Source organism: Anser brachyrhynchus (genome assembly GCF_964034855.1).
Source record: "Anser brachyrhynchus genome assembly, chromosome: 2".
NCBI lineage: Eukaryota > Metazoa > Chordata > Aves > Anseriformes > Anatidae > Anser > Anser brachyrhynchus.
In genome coordinates this window covers 5384105-5405994 of record NC_137695.1, presented here as the reverse complement: position 1 = coordinate 5405994, position 21890 = coordinate 5384105, and the positions used below count along the sequence as shown (strand labels likewise).

Below are 21890 nucleotides of genomic sequence, written 5' to 3'. Positions count from 1 at the left end.
TTATGAAAATTATTAAAAGAAAAAGGGATAAAAATACATACACTTGGTATAGGCATGACCTGCATCTGGTCACCCTGGGGAAAAAGAAAAAAAATCACTGTAAGGGTAATGGCTTTTAAAGGGTAGAACAAAGGTCTGAAGCAGTAAATGTAGCACTCAAACATTTTAAACCAAAAGTTCAAAGTATTCAAGAAACCAGGGTAAAAAAAAAAAAACAAACAAAAAACAGGATCTTGTATTTTAGTTGCTAAAACGATTGGTTAGTATATCGCTATTCATGATTTGTAGGAGACTGGACTGGTAAAACCCATGCTATGATTAAAAGAGATGATAATAAGAAAGTACCTGTATTTACTGTAACTTTTTCAGCTTCAAGGTCTACTAGTGGGTATATCTGTCTCGTTTCACAGCAGCAGCAGCAAGAGGCTCAGCCAGACCTTGGCAGCAGGGCAGAAGCCCACTTGTTGACGTTAACCTGACTTGAGATGACGGCCTCAGAAAAAACATCATTTTCAATTACACAACAGCAAAAAGGCCAAGATGGACAGATGGATGATGACAAAACCGAGGAATCCCACTTTCTTCAGCCAGAAAGAGGCAGCAGTATCAATGCTCTTCTCATAATCTTATTTTTTTTCCAGTGTGCTTGGAAGCACTGGGAAAAAAGCAAGATGACAGTCGGGACCTTGGCCAACTTGACGCTTTCTTCTCATCCAGGGACCTGACATACTAAGGCAAAAGACACTTCCTTTTACAGCCTCCAAATGCAGAAAGGTTGATCGCGAGGTCATCGACTTAATGTGAAAGAGATGTGGGAAGCAGGAATTGTGTTTTCTAATCATGCATTTCTCTCTCTCTCTCTCTCTCAAAGAGATTTGTTTTCTGGTGGGCACTGCACATAAAAAAAGAAGCTGACCAACTGTTGCTAATGTAGAAATGATTTTTTTTCTTTCTAATTACTTGGAAAGCAATGGTACTGACTACCAGAAGACTATTTATCAAAACGACTGCTTTCAACATTGAACATCCTCTTCTGGCTGAAAAGGTCTTGTGCTCGCTTGTGTTGGAACCTCACAGAGTTGACAAATAAAAATATGAATGACAAATGAAAAGAACTCCGTGCTATTTTTACGTACCTTTTATTGCTAAAATAGCAGATTTTTATTGACCTTTGACCAAATCCCAGACAAGCTGCTGAAGCAGCTGAAGAACAGACAGACACTAGGTGAACTATCAAAATGTTTCCTTTAGTAAAAAGCACCTGACTTAAAAAAAAAAAAAGGGCAAACAATAAGATTAGTTATTTTAGTTATTTCGAACTATACTCAAGATAACTACAGAAGAAAAAAAAAGAAAACAGTAATTCAGCATATTCACATATATCCACAGAGCAGGATGTCATCTTGAGTTCACGTGCCATTTGAGAAAGGAGTGAATGTGAGTAGGTGCCAGTCAGATCAGCTGGCCTGGGATCAGACTGTTATCAAGGATATGGTTATGTAGGCAGAGCACCGATCGCGAACCTGAGGGTTGTTTTGTTGTTGTTTTTTTTTTCCTTCACTCACTGTTAGACTAAAATACAACTGGGGCTTCTCTTCTGTCAACAGATAAAGCAGTATGAGAGGTAGAGGCATATGGTAAAAGATTATCTTAATTGTGGGCACAAAAATAGCCGTGTATCACATCAGGTTTTCCTACAAACTCCCAGAGGCACTCGTGGCGATGTAACTTGCTTTTTGTTTTGGCAATCTCGTGAAACAAGAGCTGCACTCTACGGTGTTGCTATAAGCCTGCCTTCCATGAGAATCTAGAATCAAGCTGATAAAGCCCTTGAATCACTCTTTGCTGTATTTTTCTTGCAGAATTTATTATATCATAAAGTTCTTGAGGAAAACAATTGAATTCCCTAGATGGAGCACTAGAAGTACATATACAAAAATCAAAATGGTTATGACGACACTTGGAAAAACAAGCAGAGAGATAGACCTAAGAGTCTGCCGGTAAAGTGTAAATGGCCGTGAACAGACAAATGCTTTTTAAAAACTAAACTGCTGTGGGAAACTTTAAAAAATGTCCTGCCTCATTTCCTGATGCCTTGGAACAGGAAGGGAAGTAGGTCATAATGCTGTCGTTTGAAATAGATGACAGATGACTGCATTTGCTGAAGTCTTTCCATGAGCTTCTGATGCTGGTAATAGGACAAAGCTGTTGAAATGCCAAAATTCCCCCATTGTGTAACTAAGATATCCAGGAACTGATTTGTCCAGCCACTGAAATCTGTGTTTTTCGTGTCACGATACATGCGGTGATAAATCTCACCCTTTCCCTGAGCCATGTAGTTTCAGTTTGAGATGCAGTGCTAAGGCAGCACAGGGGATCGATGATTGCCAAGTGACAAACCACAGTATTTTGCTTGTTTGAGAACAACCTGCGTTCAAAGACAAGGAGATGTTTTGTTTTAAAGAACAACCTATTCATAGAAGAAGCTGATCAAATGAACGATTCATCATATTGATTTCTTCAACCCAAGTTTATGCTAGGCTGTTGATAGTTAATATATTACCATCCTTAACCTATTCTAATCTTTCACTGACTTGGATCACGGCGCTTTCTCTCTTAATATAGAAGACTTTTGGAAGGCAAAGGACAAGGTTCGAATGAAGAGGCAGAGTAAGAGAAACCAAACGTATCTGCGTGGAGATTTTCTTATTTTCTAAATAGATTCATCATACTGCATGCTGATGATGACCGGTGGAATCGGACAGTAGGCATTTCCAGCTCTGATAGCAAGGGTTAAGCAGAAGAAAAAAGTACTGTTATTTATATTTATCTCACTTTTCTTCTTCCACACTGGGGAATGAGACTGGTTCCACATCTGTTCAGCAAGCGTGCTGTTAGGTCTCCCCATCAGAGTCCACACACATCTCGCTCCTTTACGTCTTCTGGATGAAGCAGATACTACTTCAGATCTAAAGAACACGTTCCCTACAAGCTCTGTTTTTCTCACTCCGGTGAACCATGTTCACGTGAGACAGAGAAGATCCTTTGCCCTGCACTTTCAAGTGTGTTATAAATAGCGATCCCTAAAGCAGAAGCGTCTGAGACATGACAATAGGTCATCAAAACAGTTTTCCAGCATCTCCTTGGAGATGGCAGCACCCTGCAGCGGAAAGCAGTGGGGAGAAAGACACCTAACGTTTGTAGTGGTTGGGATGGCTGAGGTGGAAATTCAAGGACTTGACCTTTCTGGCTTCTCTCCTGTAACAGGGAAAGCAGTAGGGGCAGCTGCTGCCCCCAGAATAAACCTTCTTCTAATTCCGTCTTCTTCTCCATTGAGAGCGGATCAAGACCTTCTCCCCTAATCCAGCAAGTATAAAAAAGCCCTTTCCTCATTCACGCTTCATCTTGCTGAACACGAGCCATGTGCCCGATCTGTATCCAACTGTGAAAGAAAAGCAGAGATTACTGCAGTGGAACTGGGCTGTGGGAGAAATGGCCGAGTGCCGAGAGGCGCCAGAGCTCCGCAGCCACCAGGACTGAAAGGGGAGGGAAGAGAGCCCATTTGCACCGAACTTTTCCCACTTTTCCCTGGTTAGATCTCTCCTTGAAGCCTGCAGATGCTTCAGAAGTCAGGTAACAAACCTGGCCAGAATAAAACTTAATCCAGCAGCGTGCCCAGCAATTACACATTTGAGTCAGACTGCTCGCTGCGGAACAGAAATTGAGATCGCTCAGAAGAAAACAAAAACCGCTGCCTCCCTCCCAACACTGCTGCCCCAAAAAAGCTGGCTGGAAGGTCTTGGCGAGCTGCCTGCTGCTGAGAAGGCAGGAAAAAATTAGCCAGGATTTCAGGAGGCTGAACATTGTGTGCTCCCAATGACACACCGCACTCGGCACCCGAGCTGCAGACAGGCCGATATACCCACTGTAACAGATATTCCATCTTAGAGCTTATCTTTGGGCTGCATTAAAAAGCTGCCGTGTTTTAAGGAAAACAAGCATACAATAGTTTCAGTAAATACAAGTTATTATTGAAAAATGTTGTATCGAAACTTTAGAGACAGAGCGGACCATTCACTTCCAGTATTAGAGTCACGCTTGGACAAGCAGCTGCTCTGTGAGTAGAGGTTTTGGAAAGTGAACTCAATACTTAAAGAAGTTTTTGGGCTTTTTATTCTTTTCTAATGGAGCAAAGTCAGTGCTGTAAAACCCTTGTATTCAAAACCATGCTCAATTTGGTGTTTCTTCCAATCCTATGGAGAAGTGACATGCCATTTAACTTGCCACACATAATCAAGTCACATTATTTGGTAAAACACTAAATGAAGCATTGATTTCATTTCATTTCAACTCTTTTTTTTTTTTTTCTAACACAGCAAGAAAAAAAAATCTCAGCACAATTACTCAGAACAAAATCTCACAACCCTGTTTTCAATTGCTTTATAAAATAACTCTTCGCTGCTTCCCTTCCTTTACGACAGGTTAACATCGAAAGAATGGAGACTCCTAATTAGAAGGAAGTAAGCTTGTCACACCAAGTTAAAAATGTGCCAGAAGCAATGCAGAACGCTGAATTTCTGTGAAACCAGCAGAAGTTCTCTTGGTTTCTTTCCTTCCCCTCCAGTCTTTATCACTGGTTTCCATATAACGGTTCCATTGAACAGTAAAGGCAGAAGGAAAGTACATCCAAGCAATTTTATACTCCAGTTTCTAACTATATAACATCATTGTGCAATTTCATTTTCCCAGTTTTGAAGGGAAAGGTTACAGGACCCAACTGCACCACGGTCAGAGGTCACCTGTGATGGATCAATAATTAATACAATAACACAAGAGTGATAGCAGATGTAATGAAGTGACCATCTGAACAGCAGCCCAACAGAATTTAAACTCTTCTAAGCTGGCAGGCAGATGAATGCAACAAGATCTTTAAACAAACAGCAGAAGAGTTTAAGTAGTGTCTTGTAAAGCTCTCCCTTCTTTTCTATAGCTGCTCATTTAGTCCTTCTTGGATGCTTAATTTCACTGATATAGAAGCTGATGCCCATGCTGCATGTACTTTCCTCCAACTTCCACACCACCTCCAAATCTAAGTAAGATGCTCACTGTAACTCAATCAGACCCAAGCCTCCTGCACAGATCTGGACCACAGCTCTCCTGGTAGAAAGCACGGGCCTGACGAGTGAGAATATTCAAGCATATCCACCAGTGCTGTTTTTCTGTCTTTAAAAGAATTTCTCACTTATACTAACCACGTTAGCACTGAAAATAAAAGCAGCATAGAAAGGAACATAAAGCTTATTAGCCTGCAGAACTGCATTTAAAATGAAAATGCTACAGAACCTATCTGCGCTCACTTAAAAACTACCCAAAAGCTTAGCTACCCTTGTTTCTTTCTACAGAAACTGTTCATATCAGAGTGTTCATTGTATCTGAAGAAACTGAACTCATGAGTAATTCTTTTTATCATATTAATTGGACTTTTCTGCCCAATTAAGTTGTACTTTGGCAATTCTCTCAATTCGGTGATTTGTGTTTTGGACTCACACAAGCATTGCACAACTCCAAATCACTCACTAAGGTGGTACAGCGTGAGGATGGAAACTTGTGTAAACACATGCAATCACTTGCTCAAGGTGTAAGAAACATTTAGACAGTAATTACGTGTTTTACGAAATGTACTCTGAAAAATTTGGATTCCAGAACATTTTGATTAAAATTTTCCAAAGATTTTTTTTTATTATTATTCTTTAAACAATTTTTTCTTTCTCTGATTTTCTCTTATTTCAATTTTGCTGTTACTGTCACTTGTACCTCTTTCCATTCACCAGCATAGGACAAAAGGAAACTTCACTAGTTTTCTATCTGTTTTCTTTTTCAGGTGAACATGCTACACAATACTTAACTTTTCCTTCAGCCTATCCAAGCTAGATTTCCCTCACTTCATCTTGGCTAGGAAAAAAAAAGTTTTAAAATACACATACGATTCCTCCTCTTGACAGAGAAATTTTCAGCGCACTTTTACCCTGCCAGTGTATTTCTGGTCTCTGACGCTTAATTTGCTCTTCTTTCCTCTCTTCCTCCACAGATCCTGTGTGCTCTCTCCTGAGCTTTACAGAATTCAAACATCAACAACAGAATTCCAAAAGAAACCCCAAAGATACGAGCCAAGTAGGCAAGAAATCAGCTGCATCAAATATGAAAAATTAGTATGAAGAGCAGAAGGGTGAAAAGATGGAAACTTCTTTATTTTTGTTATTATTCCTCATCATGGATACATCTATTCTTGCAATCCCTTCAAGTCCTCAAAAACTGGAGGGGAAAGACTTTTCAGTTTCGGGTGTGAGAGTGCTGAAATACACCACAGCATGGGAACAATGGTACTCCTACGCTTGCACTGAACTGAAATCCATCAGCAACTTAATGCAAATCTGCTCAATATCATCGGATTGAAAGAGGACATTGAAAATTATTTCTGTTGATTTTATGGTATGTCAAAGCAGTTTAATCACTAAAACTTAATGAGCGTAATCTGCTGCTCTTAACACACAATGCTTTGAAGTGCTGAAAGTTTAAATTAAATCGACTTCTTAGCTAAACAAAACTATTAACAACCTAGCCAAAAGAGCAAAAGCTGATACCTCTGGACTCAGCACGCATTAAATGCAGGTGAAGTGGTTAAAAAAAGTCAAAACAATTAACAGTTCTCCCCCTTTTTGGATCATTTTTATGTCACTGGGATTTATTTCAATTGACATTCAAAGCAGCTCCACTACGCTCCATTCAGAAATCCTCCCATCTTCCTTTATTTGTGAAAGAGAACCAAAGCTAGGAGACAACTCAGCATCTGGAGCATTATGAGAAGTCTACGTTTTTAGAATGCCTTACTCAGGTTTTTAGTGTTATTTGCATATAAAATATATAGTGCCAATACCCTTCATGGTAAGTTAGTTTTAAATCGCAGCTGTATGAATGCTGTTAGCAATTCATCGTGAAAACGTTCAGCTTCTCAGTAACTCATTACGGTTACCCATGAGGGAAACCTGTTGAGACAAACTTTTAGAAGTTCATAGTTAAACCTTGGTCACAGAAGACCTTATACGACAGGTAAATAAGATAAAAGCCTGACCTTCTGAAGTCCTCCATTCTCCTCCACCAAAGGAGGAAGAGCACTGGTGCTATTGGTAGATGGTGGTTCGACATTGTAGTCACGAAAGCAGCAGAATAAGGTGCTAAAGATACTTCGACTCCTTTGCTTCTTCAAGCTGATATTACACTGGGACACTAGGAGAAAAAACACAATAGAAATAAATTCATGTAACAGACCTATTTTTCCATACATACAACAACTGAATTTAAGAGGCATGGTTATTACCCAAGTTCTTCTCGAGCCTTAAGATAAGCCCACAGAAGTTTTCCATCACGTTGAGACCCCCTCCCTCTATTTCAATGCACTCTTTGCTCGTCAAAGTCGCACACGGTGTGTTACTAACAACTTGGATCTCTGCAGAATCACAGGTTTTGTCATATTGACAAAAACAAGTCCTGGGAGCTGCAGGATCAGGGCGGGAGGGTGTCGCTGAGCGAAAAGAAAGGCCAGGACTCCTGTTTCACTAGCTTATTGCTCTACTAGGGTTTAAAAAAACCAAACAGGTAAAAGAAAAAGTTACACACAGCTCAATGAAAGCAAGAGTAGCCTTTTTTAAGACCAGAAGTTGTAGAAAAGGGTAACGTTGCAGAAAAAGAAATACACACAAGACACCTAGTGATTCCCCTAGGACTCAATCAGACCTCGAACAAAACATTAAAATAAATTAAAAAAAGGAGTTCAGAAAAGGCTTTAGAGCATTTTAATAATGCCCGATTTGATCATCAAATATTTGATGAACTGTTGTTAGCCAGAAGTTCTCGTTCGCCACGCTGCCGTGCAATACCCACTGGATTCGGCGTCCAGCTGTGGGTACCACTTTGATCTTGCACCTCCACGAGGCCCTTCTTTGATGTTCAACTACACCACGCTGCACCACACGGTCACACAATGAGAGACAGCCACGCCACGGCCATCGTACAAACTAGTTAGTAAGACGGTAGGATTAGGTAGTTACAAACTACCTGCCTTCCCAGCACTGGCTCCGAGAACGCCGCGCAAACCCAAATCCTCCTGGGACAGGCGCTCCCACCACCTGCCCCGAGCTGGCTGGGACCAGCTCACCCTTTCCATTAAGCAGAGAAATACCTGAGCCTATAGGGATTAATTGCTTCATTTTTAGAGTCTACGGATGATTTCATTTAAAATATATGCAAGCAAGCCCGAACAAGTTATTTTTTGTTTCTATTCCCAGCTACGCATCTAAAGCTGGATGAAGAGACTGCGAAAGCAAACAACCCAGCCTTCTTCACGGGCAGCACGTGAGCGTGTTACATTTCAGCTTGCCAGAGGATGACTACGTGTGTTTAATTTGCTCCTGCTGATCACGCCGTGAGAGTGAGCTCAGGGAAGGAAAACCCAGTTATGGTTTTAGATCTTCACCAAGTCCTCCGACCAAAACATGACCGTGGAAGAAACCTTGAAAAGGTATATAAAAAATAAATATAAAAATATATAAATATAAATATAAAATACAGCTTATTTATCTTGGAAGAAACACAACACCCCCCACCCCAAAGTGAGGGGCTGACACCCTTAGGAAGTCCCCTACGAAGATGCTTCCATAACTAGCTCCCTACCTTGCCTCCTCTGTCGAATTAAGAGGGAACCAACACATACACCTCCTTTCTTCCCAATACTACAAAGAGACCAAGTGCAATCGAGGCAACTGGCAACGTGCCTAAATACAAGAAGAAAATTTCTGCAGGAGTTTTGTACGGAGCGGAGAAACCTGCCTGGAGGAACCACGGCGGTCTGGAAGCAGGAGGGGTGCGGGTGCGTGGACGAAGAAGCATCACCAGGCAGATTTTGAGCGAACTTCCACATCAGATTTGTGTCTGTGTTTCCAAAAGTATTTGGAAAAGTCAGCACAAGCTGGACATCAACCGTTTGTCTTCTCAAAACACCTCGGACACATGGTGCCTGATGACAGCGATGTTCTGCTCTCCGTGTAGTGTGTGTTTCTGTATTAGCTGATGTATTTTTGCCTTTAAGGGAGGTAGAGCTCTAGTTCAGCTACTTTCTGGAACTGTTCCCATATCAAACACTAAACAGGTTTTATAAACTTTCATCATTTTAAAAATCTTGGATAACAGAATAAAGTTAGCATAGGGCAGAGATTTGTGCATGCGCCTGTTTAAGGAAGTGTTGCACTTCTGCGAAGACACTCGTAAATTGAAACCATTTTTCAGCTAATCTAAACACTGCTCTTCGGTACTCAAACAGAAAAAAAATATGCAAAACTCCACCCATTTGTGATGTACCTACACGTTACAGAAAAAGGCTTACTCTTGAAGTGTCACGCTCTGTCTGCATCAAATCTGTGGGAACACGTCCACAAATCCCCGCGGACACCCCATGCAGCTCTGAGCCGGTTTTTCAAACAGCACTCAAGAACATCTGTCCCGCAGGCATAAAGAAGTTCGTTGCAATATCATCAAGGCAAGGAGAAACTCCTCGCTGACCTCAACCACTGAAATACGCTGATATTAGGACAGGGAGTACAATGCTGTACATCTTGTTACCTACAGCCAGCGCCGATGATGCCCCCAAATAATTTGTATTTTGTTTATGCTTGCCCTGTCTGTATCAATACCTGCAGATCTGTGATGCACTGAGCTCTGTTTCACGGGAATAATTTTGATATCCCACACCCGTGAGCCACTCACTTTCCCTTGCTTTCCTCTGATCCGTCCGTTCACTTAAAAATATGACAGCAATTAAACAAAGCTGAATGCTTAGAATAGGAATGTCCTTACGCAGCATTTATCATTTGTTCTCCTCCCGGACTTCTTAAGGTACAAGAACGTAATATTGAATTTCATTCTGCAAACAATTTTTATGCATAAGAAGCCAAGCCTGCACTGTACAACGAAGCCCAGCTGATACTCTACGCTGGGACTGAAGCAGGTCTTCAGAAAACCTCTCTGTGAAGTTAAGAAGAGGTTGGTGTTCAGCAGGAAAAACTAGTTACCAAACGCCTGCCTAAGGACGCTGCAGAACACTTCTGAGCTTTGTCTTCAGGGGTTACTGAACACAAGCGGCACGCAGGGATTAAATTTACCTCAACCACACCACGCTACAGTCCTCGAGTCTCATACGCTAAGGATCAGACCATGGATGTCTGGATGCACAAAGAGCAGTATTAAGAGGTTACAGGGCAAAATCCCAACTTTTCAAGAGGAATTCTGCCCAGTGACAGCTACAGCATTCAACCCCAGCTGCAGCAACGTGCATGTGGCAAGGGGATGCTGGAGCTGCCGGTGCCCTCTGGGGATCCTTCGGGTCTGCAGCCGGCCTGTTGGTCGGGGACGAGCTGCAGCAGCATCCTTAAATTCCTAACTTACGGCCTCGGATGAGTATCAGGTCAACAGGAACAGCGTGAGGCATCAAGGAGCAGTACTTCTACCTTTTCTATGCAGAGGACAGCAAGAGGCAATAAACAGAGGAAAAACTCGGAACAATATTCAAAAGTCTCAGACGAAAGCTACTGATTTGTCCCAATTGTTTAAGAATACTTATTTTCCTTGGTCAAATCAGTTTAGATCTGCACACTCACTTTTACTTAGTGAAATACCTGTCTTAGGAAAAACGTTCCTTAATGCCGCTTGCCGTTCATGATAGAGTGGTGTCTCCAATAGGTCTTTCCACTAATTTTGATGTTATTTTTAAAGATGTATATGTAAACCAACTGGTCTAAAGGTTCTACTATGACTTAAGAAAGCGTAACTTTGGATGCAATACAGCATGGAAGTGTTGAAGCTGTGTGCATGACATGCACTATTAACCTACCCAGGCAGTGTGCACACAGAAAAGATTTGCAAGCCATCTCATTTCAAGCAACTACCCGGCTTTTTGTGATGTGCAATGCTGCCTCCTTTCCCAGTTGCACTGGACCAAACCAAATGCTAATTTGCATCTTCAAAGAGCTGACGGTCCATATGGGTAACAACCATAACCCTGAGAATGTGAAGATGCATTAAAACTGAACCCCTGGATGCCAGCTAATCTTAAAGAGAAGAGGTAAACAGCAAAAGATGTAACCGGCACTCTCAGAAAGTCCGTAGGTAAGCCCAGGCAGTGAAGACGAGAGCCATGTGCTCAGTTCTCCAACAGCCAAGCTGAAGCAGCACCAGCTCACTGTCGGCAGAAGCAGGTAATGGCACCAGCAGCTCCCTGCAGAAGAGTGGGAGAACGAAACGCCACGAGACTGGAGCGATGCTTTCCCTTAACAGCAGCCCAGGGGCGCTGTGACTTCCCTACCTAAAAGACATCAACGGTGTACCTAACAGCCCTCAACAAATTCCTTTTCATAGCACTGCCTCATTGCTTTTGAGTTTACACCAACTTGTAGTGCCAGAAGTATCCCGTGGCAAGAAGGCTGTTTCTTAACCCTCCTTGTTTCCCATCCTTGTACCTGCTCCAGTTCATATTCTGGGACTCGAACCGCATGCAATGCCCCAGATGAAAGGAGAGCGCACCATGAATTTATACACCAAGACAAAGCTTTGTAGTACTCTAGTAATTCCTAACATCTGTGTTCGTCTACAACTGAGAGTTGGGCTAGTGTGGTTTTTCCGAAGATCCAATTAACACCAAGATCTCTTTATTAATAGAAGCTTCAGACACCACTGCAAATACAAGGCAAGAATTCTCATCTCTTCCGATGCAGAAAAACTCACGTGTACCTACACTTAAAAGACATCAGAGCAGAGAAGAGACATCAGCAGAACAGGACCATGCACATACCACACTTTGCAGAGGGCTGGAAATGGGAGCATGGCTCTCGCTGCTGGAAGCCAAGTCCCTCTGGTGCAGATCTCCACTTTCAAACCCGAGAAATGTCTCACCTGCAATCCCCAGGTGCTCCCCTGCCCTCGCTCTCACAAAAAGCTCCCTGCTCCCAACCTTGGCACTGCATGCTGCTTGCAGGTAACCTCGTTCATGAATTGCCCACAAACTGCTGGAAGTCACGTATGGTCTGAACAGCTGTGCTTCTCAAGGTCTTCTGGCAAGTCCCAGTGAACCCACAGCTTTACTGACCATGGGGAGGGGTTCAAGGAAACCGAAGGCAAGTTTTATAATGAAGTCCTCCAACCACGTAAGCCTAAACAGAAGATACGCAACCATGCTGGGTGGCTATACAAGAATCGGAAGAAAAACATCAGACAACTGGTATTGTAGAGAATAACACAGACGCTTGCTTTTAGAAGAAATCCAGGCCATCTCTGCAAATCTCCTACGACCCAAGCTGCCCTTTGGAGGCAGAGCCATTACACTTTTGCTCTCCAAACACAATCCCAACAGCAATCGGAGTTACACGGTAAGGAAAACACACTGCATTCTAAAAAAAAAAGTTCGGTCCAAGGCTTCTCCCATCAAATTTCGCTGCGGTTGTGTGAAATAGAGTTGATTTACGCTTGGAAAGTCGCTATCAAAATACAATTAAACCGAAAACCAGATTGCCGGGCAGCTGCGGTGCACGAACGCTCTGCCTGCTCTGGAGAGGCACCGCGGGCAGCCTGGCGAGCTGCTGGCCCCGTCCGTCCCCCTGCAGCCTGCGAGGGATCTAATTACCGCTGCGATTTTCCTAATGAAGTGAATGCAATAGCCAGTCTTCCTGAAGAACATCAACTGGGTAATGAAGAGACTTTCGGGGCGTTTACAGCCGAACTCGCTAAATGCAATGAAACGAACATCTGCGTATCAGGAGCCCTCCGTGAACGAGGCTGTTTATCATACAAAATGGAGGGATGCAAATAAGAATCAAGTGGTATTAAACAAAGCCTCCCTTCAAAAGAAAGCTTCTTCTAAATTTACAGATGCCTGATTTCTCAATCTCCTTAACCAGATTTATTATAACATTTCCTTTTTCTAATATCCTGCAGGGCTCAAGCTAGAATCAGTAGAGCAGCAGCAAACTCTTGGCTTTGTCTGCTTCCCCAGTTCCCATTTTTTGGAAGGTGCTGACCAGGAAACATGTTACTTTACAATACTTGACACAAAACCTGCACATGATGCCCAGACTACCTTAGTTTTAAACGCCATTTAGAGATTAGCATTGAAAGATTTAATTTTCCATGCGAGCTTGCCGAAAATATAGCAGTAACAGCACTGCCACATACCTGAAATAACCACCCACAACCGGTTTAACCTTCAAACAAGCAAAACCCAAGTAAATTGCTCTGTTTAGATCGAGTATGATATACTCCAGAATTATTTTCATTTCAACTGAAGCTGGCAATCTCTCTCCCCACCCCCATACATAATTAAATAAACTTCAGGTTTTGTTTTTTCCATCAAAAATGTATTGCTTTGAAGGGAGGGATCCCAGGCTAGATTGGAGAAGATTTTTCTTCCACAAAACATTTAACTCCCCCCCAGCAAGCCTCCCACTTTAGGGAGGAGGAATTTTAAGAAGAAATGAACAGCACTGCTTCATTAACCCGTTCCACGATGGTTTGGAAGCAAGCTCAGAAGTTGCACCTGTAGGCTGAGATCAAACAGGTACACAAGAACCGCTTATCTCATTCAGAGAGGAGTTATCTAATGGATAGCAGTGTGCCTTCCATCCTTTGAAAGTCCTGTAAAATTACACTTTCGTGTACTACCTAGGATACAAGGAGAAAAAGCATCAGGATGAATGTTAATTCAAGACAGCTAAAGCTGCCTGAAGCCAACAGCTCTCCACCTAACCAAGCAATGCTTTGGAAACATTTTGGTTGCAGCAGCTTAAAGGAACAAAACAACTTTTGCCTTACAATAATTATTAGCTACATTCCTCAAATGTGGGTGGATTAAACATCTCGCTTCCTAAGGGTCCAGAGTAATGAAATTCAGAAGTCACTCTTTTAGTGTTGTCTTCTCCGCACAATGCTGCGATGTGCCATCGGGTGCAGCTCCTCAAGGTTAAATACAGCAACTGGACAACTCTGAACTGACAAGGAGGGAAGAGAAACCATGACAAGCCTCAGGACAGCCCCTAAAGCTGACAGCTCCCACAGTGAATCCCCGAACTGTCAAACAGTTGGTACACTACAGTCTGCAGACTAGTTCGGTTGGATGTACATATTTATGATGTTATATCCTTTGTATCATATACTTTAGCTTCTCATCTGAGCCATGAATTAAAGATAAACACCCATGCTGCCTTGCAGTGTTGCAAGCATTCACAGAAAAAAAAATTAAAGATGTTGCTACCAGGAAATGCTAAATTAAAATAAATCCGTCCAGCTCCTCAAAGTCATTCTGCTGGAAGGCTTTCAGAACAGACCCACTGCTTTGGGGGCATCCATGTTTAATAACAAAGCCAGAAAGTTAAAAAGCTGTTTTAAAAACCTACTTCACCTGCGGAACTACAGCGAAATACCTCCAAGTTGGCATTACACAGCGCAGAGTTTGGCCGGCTCCTTCACTACCCTGCTGCCTGATAAGGTGACGGCTGCACTGAGACCACTTCCAACTTGAATCACAGAATCATAGAATATCCCGAGTTGGAAGGGACCCGTAAGGATCATCGAGTCCAACTCCTGGAGAAGCAGCATGTGCAGATGTTCATCGTGGAAGGACCGAGAAGTAGGTCTCCTTGTGCTCCAGGAAGGAACTCACCGACACTTAGCGCTTTCTCCTCTGCCTGTGCATTGCTTGCCACAGGAGCAGCCAGGAACAGAGGCTGGAGGAGAAGTTAGGAGACGTTTGGCTTCAGGACCCCTCCAGCACAACACGCTAGGGAGCTGCTGTGCCTCTGCCCCCCACGTAAACAGCTGGACGGTGTTGAAATAGGACTGGATGTGGCCAGATGGCCTGTCCTTAGTTCTCCTCTGAGCTAGAGAGGAGCCTGAGCAGGGCTGGGCACCGTCCTGTCCCTGACACACCACCCTAATGGGATCAAGAACAAGGAACCAACCTGAGGACTGACCCTGCACGCTCGCTCACTTTTCACCCAGGATTAAGCAGCTGCTGAGCACGCTGAAAAAGGCCCTACAAGGATACAGAACAGTTTCATGTCTACAAACCTGTGTATATACTTCACAGGTACAATGGACCAAAACCACTTCAAAATCATATTAAAAGGAAGAACCCCCCCCCCCCATCTCCCTTCCACACTACCTACATGGCGAAGTTTAGTGTTCCTTCGCAGAACTGACGGAGCTCAAACTGTTTTCCTTTTGCTACCACACGCTATTTCTCTTTTACCACAAAATTCATGCAGTGCAGAAGCGATACTTCAAGGCAGCATAAGGGCAAAGTAAAACAGAGCACAAATAAAGCGGAAACAACCCCAGTGGCAAAAGCTTACTGCCATTTTAACTGGGTGGAAAACTGAAGCCATGTGAACTACGCAGGAAGCATTTGGGAGACGTACTCTGCTACAAAATAAACACCACTTTTTGCAGTGACACGACGGAGCCTTCGCTTTTTGTGTTTTCTCTCCGCCGCAGCAACCTATAAAGAGCGGAGAAGCAACACCCTCCGACCTGACGCATCTCACCAGCGCGCCACAAAGATTCACTGTTAGAAATCCGCTCGCCATAAAACTCGAGGCGTTTCGGGAGCCGCCTCGTTTTCTTCGCTGTGCGACCGAGGGCTGAGCTCCGGTGCTGGAGCCGTGCCCGGCGCAGAGGGCTGCAGCAACAGGAAATACTGCGCGGTCTGGGCATGCATCGCATTCCTGTCCCGCCCCGAGCCAGCGGCCAACAAACAAACCTTTCTTCTAGTAAAAGGGGAGGGAAAGAAAAAAAAAAAAAGAAAAAAAAAGCAGGCAGACTGCACAAAGTTCACTGGCAGATGTGGCCTGCGAATCCAAAAACGGTCTTTTTTTTTTCCCGATAAAAAGGAATTCGACGCGCGCACGGCGCTAGCGCAACGTCACGGCTTTGTGGAGCTGGATCAGCCGTGGGCTGGGAGCTTCGAGATGTAAAACCGCTGGGGTGAGCTTCTTCCAGGTGCTGACAGCCAGCACCGACTGCATGCACTCCGGAGGGTTTGTTTTAGGGAGGTTTTGCAAGTATTAGCAGCAGCTTACAACCGAGGTGCTGCAGTCGATCAAAATGGAGAGAATTGCAGGGGATAAAAAGGCTTATTTTTGCAAAATAAAAGGAAAGGGGTTGTGTTTCATTTTCGTTCTGTGTATAATGCGTGCAGCGCTGCAGAACGAGTACTTAACACTGAAGTTTGCCTGCAACTGAGAAGTAACAAACAGAGTTAGTAACCAGAACATATGTTCGTGCATCTCGGCTCCTTTGAATCACTCCCAGGTCAGCCTCTTAACTCCTGGAAGATATTTAATAATAATTTGTTAAATACTCGAGCAGGAAGGCAGAAGAGAAACAAACAAATGGAAAGGCGAGCAGCACACGGGGTCAAAATGGCAGCATCTCAGGGTTTGTTAGTCACGGCTGATACCCTCTGGCATCGGCGTAGGATTAGAGTCAGAACGGCAACGAAACAAATGTAAACAAGCATGTGTTTATAGAGCAGAAATATGTACAGCATCCCATCCGCTCGCCTTTGGACTGTGCTTACGTGTAACACGGTGGGAAAGGCAGAGAGGAGTGCCGAGCAGCGAAAACACAGCAGCAGCAGCTACCTGCAAGCAAGGGGCCAGCACCTGAACCAAACCAGACCCGTCGGCAGCCTGCACCAAGCATCAACGCCTGGCAAGGCTGGAGTGAAACCCGTAATTCACTGAACCAAAGCTAACTCGCACAGTGTTTAACCCCCCAGCTAGCCGCCTCCCATACATATTTTATCCAAGCAATTAATTTTTCAAGTCCAAGCGTCATCCAATCCTGAAACTGGCCGCGGAATGAATATTGCTGGGCACTGCACCTCTGACCTGCTCGTTTCGTTATCAAGTTCCTTCAGTTTAATACAAACATATGTTTTTTTTCCCCTCCCGTGACCGAATTCACAACCCGAGGTTTGGCCCTGGGAATTAAACCGAGTTTCCTTCTGCCATGCTGCAAAAGGGCCCACTCAAACACAGGTTACTGGTTCAGCTCCCTTTCTGACTTAAAAAAAATATCAGACAAGTGATTCACTGAACCCAAATGTCGAGAAATTCTTTGAGTCTCTTTCCCTTCAAAAATAACCCTAACACCTCCAACCCTTACCAAAACCCTGCTCATCTGATGGAACAAACTTAATTTCCTTTTGCTAAATATAGCAGCGATGTTCCCATAGAGACGGCTACATTCCCCGCTGCACTTTTTGCAGCAAATACTTCAGAGAGACATCAAACCTGAAGTATTAGCCTGTATTTGCTAGCTTTCTCATCTCTTCCCCAAGAACAGCTCTTCGCTAAGGAATTAATCTAGCAAACACACTGCTACGGGGTGCTCCCTTGCAGGAAGTTTTGCTTCTCCATTTCGCTTTATGAATTTTTCAGACGCTCCCTGGGGATGCTTTGGCACGGGCTGCAGTTCTCCTCCCTGCCAGAGGAATCGCTCGTCCAAAGCCCATTCCCCGAAAAGATCCACCTCTAATAGTAAAAAACAAACTACAACACGCTTCTTTTGTGTTGTCTCGGATGCCTGTTTCAAATTACGCTACTTACTGCTGTTTTGTGGACGTTGCGTGCAGACCTCATAAAACATGCGCTCTGCCAGAAAGCACACGATGCGGGCGGTGGTGTTCCGGTAACGTGCTTTATAGAACCAAGGCCACTGAAATCACACAATTCCTGAAAAAGACTGACTGCAACGGACTAAGAAACAGGCACGACTATATGAAAGGTTTACCATCTTTCTTGGGGAGGGAGTCGTATAATTTCAAAAAGACACTGACTTCAGTAGAGGTGTCATTATCTGGACCCATTAACGTTTTTCCCTGCTTTTCCCCTTCCCCCCCAAACTCCTCTATAGTGTGAAACCCACACCCTAAGGCAAAAAGAGGAAGGAACTCCATTCAAGAGGGAACTTTCTCTAAATCACTGTCTTATTGGTGCTTCAGTTATTAATCCAATCTAGAAGTAATACTTGCTTTCAACAGCTAAGACGGCTCCTGAAATCAAGTTACAGCCAGCATTCAGCTAACATCATTTCACCAAGTTATTCGAATCCTGTGGTTCTGGGAACAAAATTAAAGCAACAAGCAAGTTTATAATCAAAAACTGATGTGTGATTAATTGCAGGAATTTATTAAGAGTCATTTATTAATGACTCTTGTGCATCCGTGTGGACAGAACCCAACGACTTAAGAGGAATTGCCAAAGCCATTTCTCTTCCATTTTTGGCTTCCATGGAGTCAATTTCACCTAACCTTAGATAACCCTTCTTTTTTTTGAATACTTATATTACCTATGGACATGTAATACAAGTGCGTATTATACAGAGAAAAGTATTGTTTACGGTCTTTTTTTTTTCTTTTTTTCTTCAAGCTGTTGCATCTACCCTCTCCACTTAAGCAAGAAAGAATGAAGTTTTTCAGAAGAGCTACAAATATTCAGTAACTATATTAAATCTAAAGAAATTATGACACCAACCACCGCAAGTTTTCAGTTCAAGGGAAACTCGCAGCATCTGTTGTTATACTTTGAATAAATGGTTAAGTCAAAAAACCATGAAAGAGCGTGGTAAATTCTCATTAATAATTAGCTAAAACAGCTAGCATTGCACTGCTGAAGCATGAGACCTCTCTCCTTGGCTTTCAAACTCCACTTCCCTGGGGTGTATTCAAAAAGGCCAGTAGGATACATGCTGTCATTTCTGAAAGACAAGAGTAATGTACTCACATTAAGTTTAAAACATCTAAATGTCTATCTGAATCCAGATCAAGTTAAAAAAAAAGACGACTGCAGAGGGAGGAACAGCCAAAACCAATATACATCTGACATTTTTAATGAATGATTAGGAGTCTGACAGAGATTTTTATTTCCTTACTGGCTACGTGTGTACGCTGTACCCAAACACTAAGCAGAACAAAATATCAAAACCACCTTTAAGAAAACATTCAGTTTACTCACTTCATTCAGCAAGTCCGTAATTTATACCCTCCCCGAGAAAAAAAAAAAAAAAAGTGATGTTTCACATTAAGAATTTAAAAGCCTGAAATGATAACTATCTATAGCCCACACAGTAATTCAACCAGTGCCAGCAACCCCTGCAACAGGATGGACTGCAAACTGCAGGTATGGCTTAACATTAAGACTATTTTCTTTTCAACTGATCCTGAGAAATAAATTGGAAAATACTAATTCCTAGCTCTTCTGTCCATATACTTTGATTTGAAGATTATTTTAGCCAATCAGCATTCCTGAGCCATTAAAAACAGCACATTCCTGCCTGGAAATGGGATATTAAGAAAGCTAAACTAGATTAAGACAAACTAAAGATACAGGAAACTGCAAGCTCGGTATGATAAAGTTACTCCGGTTTTGACAAAAAACAGCCAAACTTGCCCAACTTCCACCAATTCCTTTCTAGAACAAAGCCACGTTTCACTGCTTGTTTAGAAACGCAGATAATCAGCAATGAAAATAAATGATTTTTTTTTTTCTCATGACATACTACATGTGCAATGAGAGGAAATTTTTAAAAAGCATTCTGGTTCCTTAACCGAGTCCTTCGATGCCTCTCTCACGCTGAGGGCTCAGCTGCGGGCTGGAACAGCTGCAGACATGTTTAGTTGTTCTCCAAACACCAGAACACCACGTACGTGTGACCTATGTGAAATATCCTAAACTTTGTATGAAAAAGAAAGCACACAGTTTAATACCGATGCTGTAACCTCAACTCAATCCTGTAAAGCACAAAGGCAGCCCTTGCTCTTAGATAGGTAAGTCGTGAGCGACTGCTATATGGTAACTGAAGGTGTTAAATACCTGGTGTCTTCAGGTTAAGAATAAGCTCTTCCCTTAATTCTACCAGAAAAAAAAATAGTACAGTGACTTTGTTGCTTAACTGAAGAAAAATGATTAAATTTGTAAATAATTATGTGGCTACATTCTACCCTCAGACAAAGGCCGTATATTGATCCTACCAAAACCAGAATAAATGAAGGTAAAAATAGAACCTACACCCATTAACAAAATTAAACCCATTTCCTAGCTTACTTCTTCAGGATGTGCCTTTCTGCTAACCGTAGAATAACAAAGGCAACAGATGATGCAACAGAAATTAGAGCAATTTTACAGCTCCCTCTGGCCCCAGTCTCTCTTAGCGTACGTTCCTGCCCAACCTGTTTATGCAGAACACGTCCAGATCAGCTGGTCTCTGCCCGATCTGGCAAAAAAGCTGCTTCCCTTCATCACCCAGGCAGTGGCGAGGGCGATCAGTTTATTTAGGCTTGACGCAGGACGACCGTAGCTGCTTTCCTACGTCCTCTCCTCTGCTGGGAGGAGAGGCAGACCCAGGCTTGGACCACTGACGTCCAGACCTTCTTGCCCTGCGGTTCCCAGCACTGAAGAAGGCTGGCACTTGCAGAGCATTTAACTCTTCATCTCTTGCAGGTGGGTCCCTTCGGGCCTACCAGCAGCTTTCTACCTCATTCAGGCAGAAGGGAGAGAAGTATCGCTGCTCTCATGCAGGGGCCCACAGCTGATAACCCATCTAAGACTTGCTCTGCATTTATCTCACACGGAAAATCCCTGCCATAAGAACCCAGCAAAGCTGAGATCATGTCTACGCTCGAGCACTTAGAAGGCCATCTTGAGGATTTACCCCTTCTCCTCCCCCCAAATTAAGAATAAGCCGTGAATTTACAGAGCAGCCGGCGGCAGGGACACCCAGCACCGCTGCCGGCCATTTTGGCTGCTTCGCGCCCTGCAACTGGGCCCAGGCCTCGGGCTGGGCTGGAAGAGCAGGACAACGACAGCCATTTCTGTCCCCAGACCGTGCTGAGGCCAGCAGGGCTTTCCTGAGTGCTGCACGAGGTGGGCAGCGTTGTTTGGCCTTGGCATTTCATCCCCCCTCGGCCTGAAGGCATTTCCACCACTCAGTACGATGTTCCCCTGCCCAGCCCCAGCGTGCTCGCTCTGTTACTAAAACCTAAACCAACTTCTGTGTCCGAATCAAGCTCCCGAAACTACACAGACCTAAAGCAGGAACGCACTGTAGGGGATGGCACGCCTGCTGCAAAACAAGATAAATGTTTGGCAGCTCTCCCACTCCTACATAACCCAAAAAAAGAGGACAAATAGCTGCGCGGCAGCTTGCTTCGTTCTTTTTCTTACAAGACCGTAGGAAGGAGAGCCCAGGCCAGTCCCGGGTCCCCCTGTGGTCCCAGCCCCACAGAACGACCCCACAGAACAACCAAAGCAAGACCCGCTGCATTCAAGCGGCCCTGCTGCCAAGAATCTCCTGCCAAGACCCTGACAGCTACCGGTGGGAAGTTTCTAGGTGGTAATCGGTCTCCACATTGGGGTTATAATGATAGAATTAAAAATAAATTGTTGCCTTCAAAGAAATTCCTACGGATATTCACCTTGGCCTCCTGCTGTCAGTCCAGCTAACCACAGGTAGCATTCACAAAGCCCAGCTGATAAGCACTTGTAGGGCGCAATTAATATGATTTGTCCACATTAGAACTCACCCTAAAATCGCCTGTTTTTGTTTATTTCCCCCCCTCGGTAGCCTCTGAGGAATAGCTCAGCTGTTTATGCTGCAAACAACTGCAGTTAGGGGAAAGATCACCATCCCCCACATCCCTTCTTCTGGCCTTCCTGTAAGTCACTGGGGTTGGCCAAGACCAGAAGCAATCCATCAAGCACGTCTACGCTAAAAATGCTGCAAAATAACCCCTT

At 43.6% G+C, this 21890-nt stretch overlaps 1 protein-coding gene across 3 annotated transcripts in view; it reads right to left on the bottom strand.

The window, feature by feature from the left end:
• CTDSPL (CTD small phosphatase like) overlaps window positions 1–21890 on the bottom strand; it is a 78498-nt gene that overhangs the window by 26900 nt on the left and 29708 nt on the right. The window contains exons 2-3 of one of the 3 annotated variants that reach the window (XM_080578224.1): window positions 7130–7284; window positions 42–74 (exon numbers count right to left, since the gene is read on the bottom strand). In XM_080578224.1, coding sequence (XP_080434350.1) covers window positions 42–74; window positions 7130–7284 — 188 coding nt within the window. Of the gene's footprint in view, window positions 1–41; window positions 75–7102; window positions 7285–21890 lie in introns of all 3 variants that reach the window. The other 2 variants (XM_080578225.1, XM_080578226.1) reach the window with 2 other exon arrangements.